We start from the raw sequence: 19395 nt of genomic DNA, 5'->3' as shown, positions 1-19395 counted from the left end.
AACAAATATTGCCATGAACAATCATGGTCTTGGAAAGACCGTGATCACCCATATTGTACGACACAGCACATCGCACATCACGGAAGTTTGTCTTGCAAATACTACTGTCGCAAAACAACAAAATTCATGACAATGTCAGTGATAATAAACCTGATTCTCATCCTGATATTTTCTATGGGACAGAAATAAAAATTGTTGTAGGACAAAGACTTGCAAAATGTGTTTTTTTTTTTCTCCCAGGAAATAAACCCGCTAGTTATATTTCTTGACCATAACATCTGCATGGTTAGACCAGAACAGATTATTGACGAGGTTCCCTCTTTGGCATTAAAGTTGTCGACCCTCTCGACCGAACGGGAATATAACTAATCTTGCAGGAACCTTTGGGCGATAGTAATAATAATCTGATAGAATTCACGCTACATTTTGAAAGGGAGAAGCTACATTTAAAGTCAAACGTGAGGCGGTATGGTACTGCCAGGATTTAGAAGAACTGAAGAGGGGGGAATTTCAATGAAACCTACAGAATGCTTAATGGCTTCGAATGAGTGAATGTGGAGATGGAGATAGTGCCTCCTATATCAACGGTTACAGGGAAGAAGCAGGAGAAAGGCATTGAAACGGATATTAAATCAGCCATGAGACTTGACTTATATGGATAACACTGTTGTTCAAGGTCGCCCTTTAATTTCGCCCCTGTGGTTGAGGAGTAGTTGCAGTACATATTTCCCTGGGCAGCTTAAAGGCAACAATATCGTTTAATCTGCTCCCGTTCTATCCCATCTCGGTACCTCTTGATCCACATTGGTGAGCCCCCGTCAATCTTTCTCCGCTACCACACCTCCCTGATCTGCCCATCACACACAGACCTCCCAGTGGGTTCATCAACTCCTTTCCCTCCCCACACCACCACCACCCACTATATTCTGTGTTGCCTCGTAATCTAGCATCTGTGGTCTTGCAGGACTCAGTCACAGAAAAGAGCGACGGCAAAGTCCTTAACCGAAGTTAACGCTATTCTAGGTGTCGGAGCTCAGAGTCCAACTCTGGTGTCCTCTGGAACAAGTTTGATCGTTCCTCCTGTGAGACATGTGGTTTTCTCCGGGTGCTCCGGTTTCCTCCCACAGGCCAAAGACTAGCTAGTAAGTTAACTGGTTATTGGTAAATCGTCGCGTGATTAGGCTAGGGTTAAATAAGTGGGTTGCTGTGCGGCGCCACTCAGTAGCCCCGAAGACGGTGTTTCGTGCTGTATGTCTCAATGCATAAAACTCCCCCAACAGCCCCAACACGCTCAGACTCCAGAACCGAAACTGAGACAGAGATTTGATGCTAACCTGAGTGTTTTATTGATAGCACGGGGGATGGCAGAAGAAATCACAAGTGCGTGTTCCGGGTAGTGGGGATTCCAATTAAAGACAATGGCTGCAAGGATTCCATAAGGTGGAAGGAGAGAGGGTGCAGGTAGGAACAGAGGGCGAGAGAGTGAGTTCTACCCAAGCAAGGGGAGAGGATTAACTGGAGATGCGGTATCCCTGGAAGGACAAGGAGGCCTGGTGTATCAACACAGACCCCTCTTCCAGGGTCACCCACACCTGATCTCCTTTCTCCAGCTGTAAGAGGCAGCTTCGCTCGGACAACTGGGTGGCGCCGAGTGGGAGACTGCTGTAGAGGCGCTCGTGGACGGCGCTGTTCTTCACCAAGGCCACGGTGGTGTTGGCCTCGTCCCGCCCGGGCAGGAAAGAAAAGGCGAAGAAGTAAGTGCCCTCTTCGGGGCAAGTGAAGATCCCGGTGTTGGCATCGTATCCTCCCTCTCTGTTCAGCTGCACCTGGTCGAAGGTGATGATGGCCCCTTGAATCGGTGGGCTGTTCGTGGGCCCGCGAATGGCGGCGAAGACAACAGCGTGGAGATGATCGTGGCTCTCTTCTAGTGGGCAAAGAGGGGAAAAGGTTAGAATCAAATACAGTTCGGTGGGACCTCTATAACCAGTCACTAGTTTATTATTGATACGTGTACTAAAACATTTATGATTGAAGAGGCAGCGATACAGCAGAGGAACGGTACTTCGGCCCGCCAAGTGATACCCAGGTAATTAAACTCGCAATGAGCTGCTTAATTCAGCTAATCCCTGCTGACAAGCATACTTTCTTTCAAATATCGTTGCGTACTCAATGGTCACTTTATTAGTTATAGCTCTACACCTGCTGGTTAATGGGAATATCTAATCATTCAATCATGATGGCAGCAACTCAAAGCATAAAGTCAGGCCGACAAGATCAAGAGATTCAGTTGTTGTTCAGATCAAGGACCCAAACTACGTCGGGTCTTAGCGATATATAGGAGGCCTCACCGGGAGCACCAAACACGGTATATGACCCCATCAGACTTACAGGTGAAGTGCCGCCTCACCCCATCACATTGGCGCATCGGTGAGACCCGACGTAGATTGGGAGATCGCTTCTCCAACCTACGTTCCGTCCGCCAGAACAAACGGGATCTCCCAGTGGCCACCCACTTTAATTCCACTTCCCATTCCCATTCTGATATGTTCATCCATGGCCTCCTCCACTGTAGGGATAAGGCCACACGTAGGTTAGGGCAGAAACATCTTAAGCTCTGTTGGGTAATCCTCCAACCTGATGGCATGAATATCGATTTCTCAAACATCCAGTGATGCTTCCACCAACCCCACTCCCATCATCATTTCCCATCGCCTTGTCCCTCGCTCATGTTAACTCCTTGCCCGAACATCGTCTCTCTCTTATGCTCCTCCTACCCGCCCCCGCCTGTCTTCTTTCTTCCATGATCTTCTGTCTCTTTCACCAATCAACTTTCTAGCTCTTTGCATCATTGCTCCCCTTGGAAGTTTCACATATCGCCTGGCGTTTCACATTCCCGTCCCCCCACCATTAAAATCTACTCTTCAGCTTTTTTTCCTGAAGAAAGGACGACTATACTGTTTTCATAGATGCTCTCTGACTTGCTTCGTTCCTTCGGTAATTTGCATGTGTTGCTCGGATTTCTGCATTTTCTCTTGTTTACCTTTCGAACCTTGAAGCGGATGTGCTACAACAGCAGACGACCACGAGCACACGGTCAGCAGCCATTGCATTAGGTAGAAGAGTACCGAATAAAATGGCCACCGAGTTTATTTCCTGTAGGTAGGTGACCAGAACTGTACAGAGTACTCCAAATTAGACCTCACCAACGTTTTATGCAACTACTACATTACATTTCAAATCCTGATGGCCAACATGTAAGAACACTTGTGACTACATTATCATGGGATGACCTGATATGAACGCAATATTCCAGATGCGGTACAACCAGGGTTACTTAAAGCTGCAGAATAGCTGCCTGACTCTTGGCCTCAGTGTCTTGACTAATAAAGGCAAGCATGAAAAATACACTCAGTACCCACTTTATTAAGTAAACATTTACACCTATTCGTTAACACAGGTATCTAAATAGCCAATAATATGTCAGAAATTCAGCGCATAAAAGCATGCAGACATGGTCAGGAGGTTCAGGTTGCTGTTCAGACCCAACATTAGAATGGAGAAAAATGTGATCTAAGTGGCAGATTGGGGAATCATTTTTGGGGCCAGATCGGGTGGTTTGAGCATCTGAAAAACTGATGGTCTCCTGGGATTTTCATGCACCAAATATTTACATAGAATAGTGGCAACAACAAAAAGAAAATCCAGGGAGCGACAATTTTAACGCTGAAAATGTCTTGTTCAAGAGAAATGATAGCGGAGAATGATAAGACTGGTTCAAGTGACAGAAAGGCGACAGTAACTCAATCAACCACTCATTACAACAGTTCTGTGCAGACGAGCATCTCTGAAAACACAACATGTCGAAACTTGGAAACTTGAGGTGGATGGGCTGCAGCTCAGAAAACAACGAACATAAAATCAGCAACCATTCAGTGTAACTTCCTGGCTGTTGAACCCGTGCCTTGACTAATAAAGACAACACTCTGTGCATTTGCTTCTCACCCAGGCATACAATCCATACACCGGTATAGTTGAATGGGAATGCAGAAGATAATATTGCAGTTACAGAGGAAATGCAGTTCAGATAGAACAAGTGGATAGGCCACGATGAGGTGGATTGGCAGGACAAAAGTTGGTCTTACAGCGTACCAGATATCAGTTCAAGAGTCTGGAAACACCTGCTTAGAAGATATCCTTGACGCTTCTGTGTATTCTGTGTGATAGGAGAGGATAGAAGAGGAAATGAGCGGTGTGTCATGTGATCTCAGTTATTATGACTGATTTACTGATGCAGTGGGAGGTGTGGGGGAGGCAGTAGACAGGAGGGCTGGTTTGCGTGAAAAACTGAGCGGTGTGCAATGTGTTGCTGTCTCAGGTGGAGCAGTTCAAAGTTTCGAAGATTAATTTATTGTCAGACGATATATCCATATATAACTCTGAGATTCGTCTTCTCCAGATAGCCACGAAAGAAAAAAGTCCGTCCAGAGAACACGAAACATGAACATGAGCAGCTGCCGTATCAAGTTGTAATGCATCTAGATAGGAAGCTTTCTACCGTGAATCTGGATATACTGGCGTAGTTTTGAGGGACATGTCGAATTTCCTCTGCCTCCCGAAGAAATATAGGTGTTGGTGAGCTTTCCTGTCCAGAGTGTGCACATGGTTTGACCACGACTAGTTGCCGCAGACGTTTACACCATGGAATATAAAACGCTCGACCATTTCCACTTCAGCATCACCAGCACAGATAGGGGCATGCAGAGTCTTCTGCTTATTGAAGGGAGTTTGCTAGCCAACATCAAAATGGAGGATAGAAGGTCTGTTCCTCTTAGGCAGCTGAATGGACGGTCTGCTGAAATGTCATACCATGTGCCACCCTCAACACAGCCGCCAATAGCCGCTGTGCGGTACCCCCCCCCCCCACCCACTCCTCAAACAATGGCAAGACGACCATTGGGCCAGCAGAAACCTGGCTGATTCCGGGCTAATAGGAAGGATCAAGGGTTAAAAAAAGTTCCAAATATTTGGGGATTTCTGGGAAGACACTGACTCAATGGTCTGAATTTCCTTTTTGTGCGCTGTCAGGGAGGGCGAGTTGGTGGGGGATGGTAAGGGCAGAAATCCGATTCCTCTGTGCACAATGTGATTGGTTCAATACCCGCAGAACCCCTGGGAATGGAACAAATCCCAGTGGGGTGAGCAGGAGCCCAGGAAAGATATTGTCTGATCTACACTTACCATCCTCCAGGTGATGCTCCAATGCGGTGATACGGGCCTCCAGGTCCTCCAGGTCCTGTAGAGACAAGGGTAAGACATAGGTTCCACAGAATCTGCTCACTGGAATAGGTTGTGCATACAGAGAATGAGGCTTTTTCCACACCGTCCCATCACACACTCCCGGGGTCAGATACAGAGTGAAGCTCCCTCCACACCGTCCCATCACACACTCCCGGGGTCAGACACAGAGTGAAACCCCCTCCACACCGTCCCATCACACACTCCCGGGGTCAGATACAGAGTGAAGCTCCCTCCACACCGTCCCATCATACACTCCCGGGGTCAGACACAGAGTCAAGCTCCCTCCACACCGTCCCATCCACACACTTCCGGGGTCAGACACAGAGTGAAGCTCCCTCCACACTGTCCCATTACACACTCCCGGGGTCAGACACAGAGTCAAGCTCCCTCCACACCGTCCCATCACACACTCCCGGGGTCAGACACAGAGTGAAGCTCCCTCCACACCGTCCCATCACACACACCCGGGGTCAGACACAGAGTGAAACTCCCTCCACACCGTCCCATCACACACTCCCGGGGTCAGACACAGAGTGAAGCTCCCTCCACACCGTCCCATTACACACTCCCGGGGTCAGGCAAAGAGTGAAGCTCCCTCCACACCGTCCCATTACACACTCCCGGGGTCAGACACAGAGTGAAGCTCCCTCCACACCGTCCCATTACACACTCCCGGGGTCAGACAAAGAGTGAAGCTCCCTCCACACCGTCCCATCACACACTCCCGGGGTCAGGCAAAGAGTGAAGCTCCCTCCACACCGTCCCATTACACACTCCCGGGGTCAGAAACAGAGTGAAGCTCCCTCCACACCGTCCCATTACACACTCCCGGGGTCAGACAAAGAGTGAAGCTCCCTCCACACCGCCCCATCACACACTCCCGGGGTCAGACACAGAGTGAAGATCTTTCCATACCGTCCCATCACACACTGCCGGGGTCAGACACAGTGTCACGCTTCCTCTACACTATCCCATCACACATTCTCCGGATCAGACACAGACTGAAGCTCCTTCTATGTCGTCACATCAACCACTGCTGCGGTCAGATACGGAGTGAAACTCACACTGCACTATCCCATCATACACTGCGGGGGTCACACACACGATGATACCCTCCACACTGTGCATCACGATTCCGAGAGTCGTACACAGGGCAGAGTTTCCTAATACCGAGGGGGCAGGCAGAAGATGGTATTTGGTCTCTGGATTGCGTTCGTTACTACATTGCAGCAAGCTCCGAAATAGGATGGGTCAGATAAACCTATGTTTGAGGTGCTGATCCAGGGCGAAGGGATACGGGTTCTTGAATCATTGGGGTATCTTCTGGGACAAGAAAGACTTGTACAAGAGGGAAGTGTTAAACCTAAACAATAGGGGATCCGACTGTATTGTAGAGAAATCTGCTGGTGCTAGATTAGCAGCGGGTGGAACTTTGACCAGGTCAGGGGATAAAGTAGCAGTCAGTGTCATGGTCCGGAGCGTGAAGGACGCGTTCTGGTTCACGGTCCAGTTCGTGGACTCCAGACTCCGGGTCTTCTGGCTGTCCATTGTTTCATTTGGGCTTAATCACAGACACCTGATTCTCATATTAGGGCTGAAATATAAGTGGCGCTGGGTTCGAGTGTGGGTGCTGGTTCGTCTTATCAGTTCCCGTCTTCGCCTCTGTGGGGTAAGTCGGGCCGTCTTTGTCGTTACCCTGAGGCGAGACTGTTCACTTCCCTTCCCCTTCTTTCTGTAGTTCTTGGCTGGAGCCCCGCCTGCTACCTTTCGCCTAGAGCCTCGCCTACGTCCTCGCGAAATTTCGCCGTCAAGTTCTACCACCGGAACAAGACCGGAGCCTTGCTGTGTCCAGATGAGGAACTGTCTTTCGTTGTTTTGAACTGTCTCTTTGTGTCCACGCCTTCACTAGGTAGGTCCGACTGCTTGCCGCTACCTAGTGTTGGGAACTGTCTCGTCGTGTTCAGCTTTCTGTGTATGAGTCCCGGCCCTACGTCCTATTCCCAAGGAGGGGTCCCGGCTCTATGTTCCGCGTTCCTGTCTCCCAAGACCAGGGCTCTGTGTTCCAGTCTCTCTCGTCCAAGTTTGAGCTTCATATCCTCATCCAGCCCAGAGGTCCCGTGTCCTATCTCCACGTCCAGTCCTGTTGCCTTGCCACGTCTTGTCCTCGCCTAGATCACAAGTCCGAGCCTGAGTCAAGACCCAGGTTCTGTGTCCCTGCCCAGTCTCTGGCTCGGAGTCCTAGTCCATGTTCCAAGTTCCTTGTCCAGGCTCCGCTTTCCCAGTCTAGTCCTAGCACAGGCCCTGTATCCGAGTCTCGTCCAGGGCCTGTGTCTTGTCCAGCATCGTTTCTTCCCCAATTCCCTTGCTTTCTTGACAACCTAGTCCTGTCCCTAGTACTTCAGTGTCTGTGTTCTGCATTTGGGACCGCTCTCAACGCCTACCTTGTAACAGAACGAACTGGCCGCAATGAACCCAGCGGACGCGAAACCCCTGCAATAGCCAGGGCTCCCTACTGGGCTTGCACGATCAGCTGCTCAGGATTGTCATGGAGAACCTCAGTGAACTGGTCAACTCCGGTGTGAGTAACCTCGTTTCAAGGTTCTTAGGATGACCAGTTCGAGGTCAAGCATCGCTCCTGGATACTGACTCCACGTTCGCTCCGTTAATAACGCCTCCCGACTCTGCCCCCACGCCTGTGTTCTGCACTTGGGTTCGCCGGTATAACAGCCAGAGAATAAATTCGATAATCTGTGTTGGATTTGACTGTTTAATTCTTAGATTATTCTGTTTAATTGCTAAATTCATCGCCTTTTAACAATTAGTTAACTGTCTGTATTATAATTAGTTTTTATATGCATGTAACATTAAGATACGCACCTAATTATATATTGACATAACTCCGGAAGCTTCTCTTGGAACTCAATTATCAGCTTACATGCTTTCTCATTGGTTAATTCTTATCTACACATTTGAAAAGAATTTTCTTATCGATGGGAAAATAACCACCCCATGCTAGGCGCCATGTTGACCCTGTATCCCCTTCACTTAGGGACCTCAGTTTTCTTTTGTTCTACCAATAAAACGATCTGGAAGCAACAGAAGTTCAGCCTGTTTCCTGACCTCTGAAGGCACTTTGGATTAAAATCATCAGGATAGCCTGGAAAAGAGTAACTGGAGATAAAGGGACACTAATCGAATGTGCGTTTATTTCAATTCCTGAGAATTAATAGGAAAGGTGGACAATCTCATCGTGGGACGACTCTGGAGAACAGGATGTTTAAGTATAACAGAAATTCAACAAGCGAAATGAAGGATTGGTGGTTTAATATTCCGGAATACACGGGTGACAGCAGTGTAGCTCACTCCACAGCGCCCCATCAAACAGTGCAATGTTAAGATAGAGAGCGATGCTTCCTCTACACCCTCACCTTTCCACAATCCCGGGATCAGGCACCGAGTGAAGGTCCCTCTACACCGTCCCATCACGCACTCCGGAAGACAGGCACGGAGTGAGTCTCCAACTATACCATCCCATCACACACTACTGGGGTCCGATTCAGAGTTAGGGTCTCTCTCTAATCATACATTCCTAAGATTAGACCCGAGTGAAGCTTCCTCTACGCCGTCTCATCACATGCTCAAGGGGTGAGAAGCAGATTGAAGGTCTCTCTGCACCATCCCACAACACAGACCCGGCATCAGAGACAGAATGAAGCTTACGCTACACAGTCCCATCACACAGTCCAGTAGTCAGAGCCAGACTGAAATTCCATCTACACCATCCCATCACAGACACACAGGGGGAGACAGAGTGGAACTCCCTCTACACTACTCGCTCTACACCGTCCCGTCACAGAACGCCGTGGTCAGACGCCCTTTAAACCGGCCCATCGCATATTGTCGGGATATGACACACAGTGAAAATTCCTTCACACCGTTTCATCGTGCACTCGCAGGGTCAGACACAAAGTAAATCTCTGCCTGCACTGATCTATCACACACTATTGGGATCAGACAAGGAGCTAAATTTCCTCCACACAGCCCCATAAAAGAATCCCAGTGTGAGACACTGAGTGAGACTCCCTCCGCAACCTCCCTTCACACACTCCCGGAATCAGACACAGAATTAAGCTCCCACCACCCAGTCCTATCACACACTCCCAGGATTAGACGCAGAGTGTCGCCCATTCTGCACCGTCCCATCAAACAGTCCCGGCGATCCTGCAAACAGTTACACAATCCTTGGGCCAACACAGAGTGAGGCTCCCTCCACACCACTCATCATGCACTCCCAAAGTGAGACGTAGAATGAAGCTCCCTCTACACCGTTCCATGAGACATTCACAGGATCAGACAGGGTGAAGTTCGCTGTACACCCTGCTTAAACACAGAGTGAAGCTCCATCAGCACCGTGGCATCACACACTCCTTGGGCCAACACAGAGTGAAGCTCCCTCCTACACTCCCAGGGACAGACCTGAGTGAACATACCTCCACAGCGTGCAATCACACACTCACGGAGTGAAGCTCCCTCCACACCATCCCATCACACAGTCGCAGGCTCATACACAAATTGAAGCTCATTCTGTACCGTCCCATCACGTACAGAAAGCGAATGGAATTTCCTCCATAGTGTTCCATTACATACTCCAGTTGTCAGACACAGACTGGAACTCCCTTCATACGATCTAACACACATTCCCAGGGTGAGAAACAGAGTGAAGCTCCCTCTATACCGTCACATAAGACATTCCCTGGATCAGACAGACTGAAGCTCGCTCAGCACCGTCCTATCATACACTTCCGTGGTCCTACGCAGCGCAAAGCTCCCACCACACCTTGCCATCACACGCTCCCAGATTGAGACACGGAGTGAAGCTCCCTGCATAGCGTCCCATCACACACTCCCTGAATCTGAAGCAGTGTGAGGCTCCCTCAGCACCGCCCCATCAAACATTCCCGGATGAGACACAGAGTGAGGCTCCCTGTACACATTCTCATCACTGAATCCCAAGTTAGACACAGTGAAGCTCGCTATGCCCAGTACACTACACCCACTCGGGGTCACACGCAGAGTGAAGCTCCCGACTCGACGCCCTACGCGAACCCCCGTCATCAGTGGTTATCTACAAACCTGGTGATGATGGGTGGAATTCCCACCAGTGTGGTGCAAATATGCCATCTTGGTGGACATCGAGATGCTGAGAATGAACAGAACCGCCTGCTGGAAAAAGAGGACAATAAGGTAAGTGTCAGCAATGAACCCCCATCCCTTCCTCCCCGATCATCTGCCATCCTTTGGCAAGAACTGTCGACATTCACCTTCACCCAGAAATCCATCGCGACAACTTCCACCAGGTCCGCTTTCTCCGAAGTATCCTGCCTTCACTCCTGTGTCTTTTAAACACTTTCGGTGAGGGTTGGATCAGGTTGAGGCATCCAGCCAACTTCCTGAGAACTCCCCTTACACACAGACACACACACAGAAACACGTACTCACAGACCTGCCCTCCCCAACCTGAGTATGTGAACGTGACTGTTCAAGATATTTCGCTAATCTCCCCTCCGGCTGAGATTGTGCCTCCGCCCTGCCAAGACACCGCCTGCCTTTGTTTACATTTAATGCTCGCTTTGTGAGCTGATGCTGCAGCTCACCTGTCCTGTTCTGGAAATCCAGACGGTGCTTGAAAATTTTATTCTTTTGCAATAAAAAGGCTTTATAGCGTAATCCACAGAAACAGTTATCTTCGGCCCATCTGGTCCATTCCAAGACTATTTAAACTACATATCACCATCTTCCATATCCCCACAATCCATTTATCTGTACAAACTTCGCTTAAACATTGAAATTGTGTTCGCATGTACCACTTGCGCTGGCAGCGCGTTCCACACTCTCACCACCTTCTGACTGAAGATGTTTCCCCTCATTTTCACCTTCAGCCTCAACCCATGACTTCTCCTTGTAGTTCCACCTGACCTCAGTGGTAAAAGACTGCTTGCACTTCCCCTAGCTATACCCCTCATAATTTTGTATACCTCCATAAATCTCCGCTCAACCTTCCATGTTCTCAGGAATATAGTCCTAACCTGATCAATCTTTCCTTGTGACTCTGGTTGTCCTAGAACCATAGAACATTACAGCAAAGAAACAGACCTTTTTGGCCCTTCTTGGCTGTGCCGAACCATCTTTTTGCCTAGTCCCACTGACCTGCACCTGGGCCATATCCCTCCAAAGCCCTCTCATCCATATACCTGTCCAAGTTTTTCTTAAATGTCAAAAGCGAGCCCGCATTCATCACTTCATCTGGCAGTTCATTCCACACTCCCACCATTCTCTGCGTGAAGAAGCCCCACCCCCCCACGTTCCATTTAAACTTTTCCCCCTTCACCCTTAACCCATGACCTCTGTTTTATTTCTCCCTTGGCCTCAGTGGCCTCCTGACCCGACAAATCCTTTTAAATTTTCTCTGTACTTTGTCAACCGTATTTACAACTTTCCTGTGGTTAGGTGATCGAAGCTGCACATAATACTGCAAATTAGCCCTCACCAATATCTGATACAACATAACATCTCTTCTCCTGGACTCAATATCTTGATTTATGAAGGTCAGTGTGCCAAAAGCTTTCTTCACAATCATATTAACAGTGAATTCCATACTGGCTCGGGCATGTTGCATACAGCCTACAGCCCATTCACTGCCCCGGATTCTACCCCTCATTCAAGAACACCCTGGCGTCTGTCCTGTAGTCCCTATGAGGGCGAAGGTCAGGAAATCAAAGGATCTGTTCACCTCCGCTAGCCTGCAGATCTCCTCTGGGCAAGGTGTAGCACCTGCTTACCTCCATCCCCCAATCAGGGTCACGGGAAGCCGTGTGAGCAGGTGGTGGATGGTCATTTTGTGCAGCTGGTTGTGTGACCAGTGTCATCAGGCAGACATTCCTGGGTAGGGGAGGTGATGTAGTTCTCTGGATTAAGGATGGGAACAGTGCAATAGTGAGAGACGATATCAGTTCTAAGGAGCTGAATGTTGGATCCATCTGGGTGGAGGTTAGGAATAGTAAAAAAAAAAATCACTGGTGGGAGTTGTCTATCTGCCAGCGAATAATAACATTACAGTTAAACAGAGAAATATCTGAGGCATGTACGAATGGAACAGTGCTCATCATGAAATTGTAATTCAACAAAAGCAGGTCCTGTTTGACAAACTTACTGGAGTTCTTTGAGGTTATAACAAGCGCAGTGGATAGAGGGGAACAGATGGACGTTATTACTTGAATTTCCAGAAAGCATTCGATAAGATGCCACATAAAAGACTTATACATAAGATGAGGATGCATGGAGTTTGTAGTTATGCGGATGGATAGAGGATTGGTGAACGAATAGAAAGCAGAGAATTTAGATACATGGATGTTACTCTAGTTGGCAATCAGTGGTGAGTTTTGTGTTGTACCTGTCGGTGCTAGGTCCACCATTGTTATATAACCAATGGTTATATAACCTACCTACACTCAGCCCATAACCCTCCATTCCTTTCCTTTCCATATACCTATCCAAGTTTTTTTTAAGTGACAATATCGAACCTGCCTCTACCACTTCTACTGGAAGCTCATTCCACACAGCTACCATTCTCTGAGTAAAGAACTTCCCCCTCGTGTTACCCCTAAACTTTTCCCCTTAACTCTCAACTCATGTCCTCTTGTTTGAATCTCCCCTACTCTCAATGGAAAAAGACTTTCCACGTCAACTCTATCTATCCCCCTTATAATTTTAAATACCTCTATCAAGTCACCCCTCAACCTTCTACTCGTCAAAGAATAAAGACCTAACTTGTTCAACCTTTCTCTGTAACTTAGGTGCTGTAACCCAGGTAACATTCTAGTAAATCTCCTCTGTACTCTCTCTATTTTGTTGACATCTTTCCTATAATTCATTGACCAGAACTGTACACAACCCTCCAAATATGGCGTCACCAATGCCTTGTACAATTTTAACATTACATTCCAGACCCTATACTCAATGCTGTGATTTATAAAGGCCAGCTTACCAAAAGCTTTCTTCATCACCCTATCCACATAAGATTCCACCTTCAGGAAACTATGCACCATTATTCCTAGATTACTCTGTTGTACTGCATTCCTCAATGCCCTACCACTTACCATGCATGTCTATCTTGATTATTCCTAACAAAATGTAGCACCCCACATTTATCAGCATTAAACTCCATCTGCCATCTTTCGGCCCACTCTTCTAACTGGCGTAAATCTCTCTGCAAGCTTTGAAAACATACTTCATTATCCACAACGCCACCTATCTTACTATCATCTGCATACTTACTAATCCAATTTACCACCCCATGATCCAGATCATTAATGTATATGACAAACAACATTGGACCCAGTACAGATCCCTGAGGCACACCATTAGTCACCGGCCTCCAACCTGACAAACAGTTATTCACCACTACTCTCTGGCATCTCCCATCCAGCCACTGTTGAATCTATTTTACTACTTCAATATTAATACCTAACGATTCCTAACTAACCTTCCGTGTGGAATTTTGTCAAAACTTTTGTCACGATATAAAGTAACGATCTGGAAGAGGGGACCAAGTGTAGTGAATCAGAGTTTCCTGATGATACTACATTGAGTGGAAAAGCAAATTGTACAGAAGATACCGAAACTATACAGAGAGAGACAGATAGGTTAAGTGAGTGGGCAAGAATCTGGCAGAAAGAGTACAATGTTGATAAAGGAGAGGAACAAAAACTGAAAGCAGATTATTATTTAAATAGTAAAAATGCAACATGCTGCAATGCAGAGTGACCTGGGAGTGCATGTGTATGAATCACAAAAAGCTGGTGTGTAGGTGCAGCAGGCTGTCAAGAAGGCAACTGGAATATTGGCCTTCATCACTAGAGGGATTGGATTTAGGAATAGGGAGATTATGCTGCAACTGTGCAGGGTACTGGTGAGGCCACACCTGGAGTACCTGTTGCCAGTGGTCGCACAGCCAGCTGCACAAAATGACCACTGCTCACACGGCTTCCGCGACCCTGATTGGGGGGGGTGGGGGTAAGCAGGTGCTACACACCGTGCCTAGAGGAAATCTGCAGGCCAGCGGAGGTGAACAGATCCTTTGATTTCCTGGCCTTCCTCCTCGTAGGACAGCAGGGAAGACACCAGGAATGAGGGGTAGAATCTGAGGCAGTGAATGGGCTGTATGCCGTATGCAACATGCCCGAGCCAGTATGGGACCGACGGTTGCAGGCAGAGTAGGCTTAATGAGTAGGCTTCACGGTTGGAGGAATGGCAGAGTAGGCTTAACGAGCCAGATGTCCTACTCTGTCTCCTGTCTCTTAAGTTCTTTTGTAAGGGTATTGATTACCGCTTAGGTCACCCATCCTGGAACGGCACTGCCCAGAAGTGGACAGTGTAAACCACTTCTGTGGCAAAATTTGCAAACAGCATTCATGTTCATGGAATGACGATGATCGTCCACGTCATCCCGGAAGGCACATGATGATGATCATGATATATGTGTAAAGATGAACGCGATCTTTCAATCTTCCTTGTTAAGGCCTTTGTACTTCTCTTGCCTATCTGCAGGCTTTTTCGCTGTAACATACATGGCCCAGTCAAGGGTTGCTTTTAAAAAATTGATTTTTTTTCTGCGGAGCATGTGGATTTCATTTTCTTACTGTAACCTCATGGGTACGGAGTGTTCCTTCGACTGCTTATCTTTACGTCTAATTGTTTGTCTTTAGACTGGCTCTGGGTTTTTACTTTATTTTGCTGGTGTCTCATTTGTGATCATGGGAATTGTTCAGCTCTGTTTGTATTTAGCACTTGTATTCAACCGGGGTAATTGAATTAGCTGTCTCTCTCTCTCTCTCCCCTCTCCCTCTCTCTCTCTCTCTCTCCTCTCTCTCTCTCTCTTCCTCTCTCTCTCTCTCTCTCTCTCACTAGGAAAGACGCCATTAAAATGGAAATTCTGCGGCAAGATGTAAGAGTATGCTGTCAAGACCCCAGGGAGATCAAATGGAATTTCAATTCAATTCATTTCAAGTTTCATTGTAATTCAACCATACATGAATGCTCATGAATAGAGCCAAACGAGACACCATAACTGCAGAGTCAAAGTACTAAAACATATTACCAACAGTCACACACAGCACAAAGTACACAATTCAAAACTCAAAAGCTCAAACTATATTTTAGAAGCAAATCTCATAAATGTCACCATATACAACATAATAATCGTTTTCTGGCGGACATCCTCAATAAAGCTATACAATAATAACCATAACAAAATCAGCATTGCACCCTACCCAGGGTATTTAAGAAGAGAGAGAGAGAGAGAGAGAGAGAGAGAGAGAGAGGAGAGAGAGATGAGAGAGAGGATGAGAGAGAGAAGAGGAGAGAGAGAGAGAGAGAGAGAGAGAGAGAGAGTAGAGAGAGAGAGAGAGAGAGAGAGAGAGAGAGAGAGAGAGAGAGAGAGAGAGAGAGAGAGAGAGAGAGAGATTTACATGCTCTGCCTGTATCCCCAGGTTCCCCCACCCCAGCCCAGCAAAAGTTAATCTGCTTTCCCACAAGCCCTCAGTGAACGTTTGGAGCTGCAGTGGGTCCTAAGTAAAGCCGTATTTTGCAGACCGCCTTTTCCAGTAGCACAGCACTCTCCTCACATGTCCCTCCCCCATCTCCCTCCACAACTGAGTAGGAGAATCAGAGGGGCAACTGACCCGGCAAGCAAGAGTGAAGAGGTAAATTCGATAGCCGTCATAGCAGGTCAGAACAAACTCTGGCGGGCACTCAGTGGCCATCTGTATTATCTTGCTAATGCAAATATCTTACCCAGCCACTCACGTGGCATTACCGCGATGCAGAAAAGCAAGCAGACATGGTCAAGGAGTTCAGTTGTCCAGACGAAACATCAGAAAGGGGGCAAAAGTATGATCTCAGTGACTTTGAATGTGGAAGGATTGTTGGCGCCAGTAGGATGCTTTGAGTATTTAAGCAAGAGCTAATCTCATTGGGTTTACACATAACAAACTCCAGAATTTACAGAGAAATGTTGCAAAAAGCAAAAAAAAAAAACACAACACATCCCAGTAGGCAGCAGTTCTGTGGGCGAAAATGCCTTATTGAGAGAGGTCAGAGGAGCATTTGCCAGGCTGGTTAAAGCTGGCAGGAAGGCGACAGTAAATCAAATAACAAGGCATTACAACAACGGTATGCAGAAGAGCTTCTTTAAATGCAGAACACCTTGAGGCTGGAAGTGGATGGGCTACAGAAGCAGAAGACCACCCATAATCTACCCAAGAAGGCCGCATTCCAGGCTGAAGCGAGCAGCTGGTCTCCGATCAGTCTTTGCCAAGAGCACAGAGGAAGCATTGTCTCCCTCTGTAATGAGAGGTATCGGCCAGGGTTTCAAGCCGCTTATTTCATCAGAGGTATGAGGAAGAACCATCTGCAAAAAGCAAAAGGAAGCGGAGGAACATTGTAATTGAACAAAGGGCCTTTGACAGAATAAACATACACGTTTGTAGTTGTAACTTTCCCCATTGTCAAAAGACAGACTTTTCTTTATCTATTGTTTGAGCCACATCCTCAAAGATTGCCAAACATTACTTTTTCAGAACTCCACTGGCTCTGTATACAATTCGATCATTCTACTCAAAGGTATTCCTTAATTACGTCCTTTATTATAGATTCCGGCACGGTTCTCACCACGTCAGACTGTCCGTTTCCTTCTCCTTCCTGTATAGCATGTCTGATCTATTTGGGGGAAATCAAAAAGTAGATCAACAGGGGAACAGGCCCTACAGCACATCGAATCTGTCTGGACCACGTTATGGAACGAAACACATTTTGTCTGACCATGCCTGATTCCTATCCTTTCATTCCCGTCTCTTCTGTGTCTGTCTCAGTGCCTCTATAATATCTGCCTCCACCACTACCCCCAGCAGTCCATTCCACGCTCTGTGTGATAAGGAACTTGCCTGGCTCATCTCCTTTAAACTTTTCCCACTCACTTTTAATACCCTCTACTGTTAGACATTTCCACGCTGGAGAGAGAGAGAGAAAAAAACCCAACTGTCTAATCTATCTATGTCTCTTATAACTTTACAATCCTTGATCAGACCGCAATCCAGGTTCAAGGGAAAACTGCCCAAGTTTGTCCGAACTCTCCTGAGAGGTTAGATTTGCCAGTCCAGGCAGTACCGTGGTCACCGTCTTTTGCAACCTCTCCCAAGCCTGTGCATCCTTCCTATGATGGGGCGACCAGAAGTGAAGAAAATACTCCAAGAATGATCTCACTAGAGTTTTGCACACCTTTCTGCTCTTATCATCCGATGCCCCGATCATTGTGCACACAGCATGCTCTTTAACCACACTATTCATTGAACATGTGCAATCTGGATACAAGGTTAAAAGGTAGAGGCCAGCCGAAGAGTGGTCCATCCGTCCTCCAGCTGCGAGGGTTCGGCAACCTTGACCGGACCAATGCAACTGTTACGGAACAGCAATGTTGAACTCTTCTGGATCTGAGTGTCACGGTATTCGTGAGTCCACCTCCCGGATCCTGCATGGCAAACAGAGGTGAAAACCAGTGGAAGCTACTGTCAAGCTGCCAGGAAGCCCTGCGTACCATCAGAGATGGACCTTCGTTGCTAGCCCCCAAAATGCCAGTGACATAGTGGCCATCAACTCATTCGCGGTCCTTCTGCCCAACTAGTCAATGCTGATCAGGATGTCCATGTAAGCTCGTCCCATATCCCTCTAAACAAGGATTCCTTAAAGCTTAATAGTTAGGTTGAGTCAGGGGAGAGGAAGGCAAATGCGAGGGTAGTATTCATTTCAAGAGGACTAGTATATAAAAGCAAAGTATGATATGTAGAAGCTTTATCCTGCACTGATGAGGCCTTGCCTGGGAGATTGCGTGGGTTCATATACTCAGCCACCTGTTATGGACGGAAAGTTATCCGACCAAGCAGGAACGTGGTATCAGAGAAAATGTACCCGCGACAAGAATGAGACTAGACCACGGATCACAGTATTACACTTGTTTATTAGGTAAGGTAAATGTTTAAACATACACGACACGATCATTGCAGAAAGCGGCTTAGCTTAACTACCCACGGCTGTGCCAACTGCCCTTTTCCCGATACAAGCAATACTTATCAACGTGTGGTTAATCCCACTCCCACACGACTCATACGGGCCAGGAACAGGTGTGATGAAGCACCCACGCCAGCGAACGCGGTCTTCACCTGGGATGTTTCGTCCCCACCTGGGGTTCCTTCTGGTCTTGCTAGTTGTTTTCCTTCTCCACGGACTGCATATCGTCCTCTCCCCTGTCTTCTCTTCCTTCTGCACCTCACAGCCCCTGGCCCCTTATATATATCCCCTTACACTCTACAAAGTCATACTGACTTCTTAGAACAATGACATCCTGTACAATGCCTCTACATGCCTACACGGACAAGGACATCCTGTTTTGCCTCTACATGCCTACATGGTACAGTTACCAACAGGACAATATAGGACGCGTTGCGGTTGACGAGCTGGGACCGATTGCATTGTTGCATTTCTGGCCCGACGCCATCCATTCTGCTACATTAACAACCCACTACCCCACCAAATACCACCTGCTCAGTGGAAACATACAGCAGCCCATTAACCTCTCAAGTCCCACAGTCTTTTCCTACAATACAGCACCCTTTCACTTGTGCACTCTAGTTTCAGACTTCCCTGCACTTGGAAGGTAAGAACCTTCACCGACCATTCCTCCTACCGCAAAAGGTTTCGACCAGAAACATCGACTGTTTATTCATTTCCATAGATGTTTTCTGACTCACTGAATTCTGCCAGCATTTTGTGTCTGTCGCTCTGGATTCCCAGCACCTGCAGAATCTCTTGTTTCTCTGACCCTGCCCCTGGTGGTTTTATACTGTCACCCCCTCATTAGCCTACGCTCCAGGGTGACCAGATTTCACCGGCCTCTTCTCGTAAATGATACGCTCCATCCCAATCAACGTCCTGTGGGAACACAAAGGGCAGTGGGATTAGTCTGGGTACTGACACAGGGCTGTGGGG

General features: G+C 47.5%; 1 protein-coding gene across 4 annotated transcripts; it reads right to left on the bottom strand.

Moving 5' to 3' along the window:
* Positions 1–1322: 1322 nt before the first annotated feature.
* On the bottom strand, positions 1323–10776 carry LOC140715590 (complement C1q tumor necrosis factor-related protein 3-like). 4 transcript variants are annotated; one of them, XM_073027951.1, is made up of 4 exons: positions 10620–10776; positions 10432–10521; positions 5239–5284; positions 1323–1924 (listed from the first exon to the last, which is right to left on the bottom strand). In XM_073027951.1, the coding sequence occupies exons 1-4, from the start codon at positions 10635–10637 to the stop codon at positions 1512–1514; spliced, it is 567 nt and encodes a 188-aa protein (XP_072884052.1). In that variant the 5' UTR covers positions 10638–10776; the 3' UTR covers positions 1323–1511. The 4 variants fall into 4 exon arrangements, with proteins under 4 accessions (XP_072884052.1, XP_072884053.1, XP_072884049.1 ...); XM_073027952.1 differs by having other exon boundaries at positions 10432–10518; positions 10620–10773; XM_073027948.1 differs by having other exon boundaries at positions 5239–5293; positions 10620–10772.
* Positions 10777–19395: the final 8619 nt, after the last annotated feature.

This window comes from Hemitrygon akajei, chromosome 24, assembly GCF_048418815.1.
Source record: "Hemitrygon akajei chromosome 24, sHemAka1.3, whole genome shotgun sequence".
In the NCBI taxonomy this organism is placed as follows: Eukaryota; Metazoa; Chordata; class Chondrichthyes; order Myliobatiformes; family Dasyatidae; genus Hemitrygon; species Hemitrygon akajei.
Note: the sequence above shows the minus strand (reverse complement) of the source record. Positions and strands in the feature narration are given on the sequence as shown.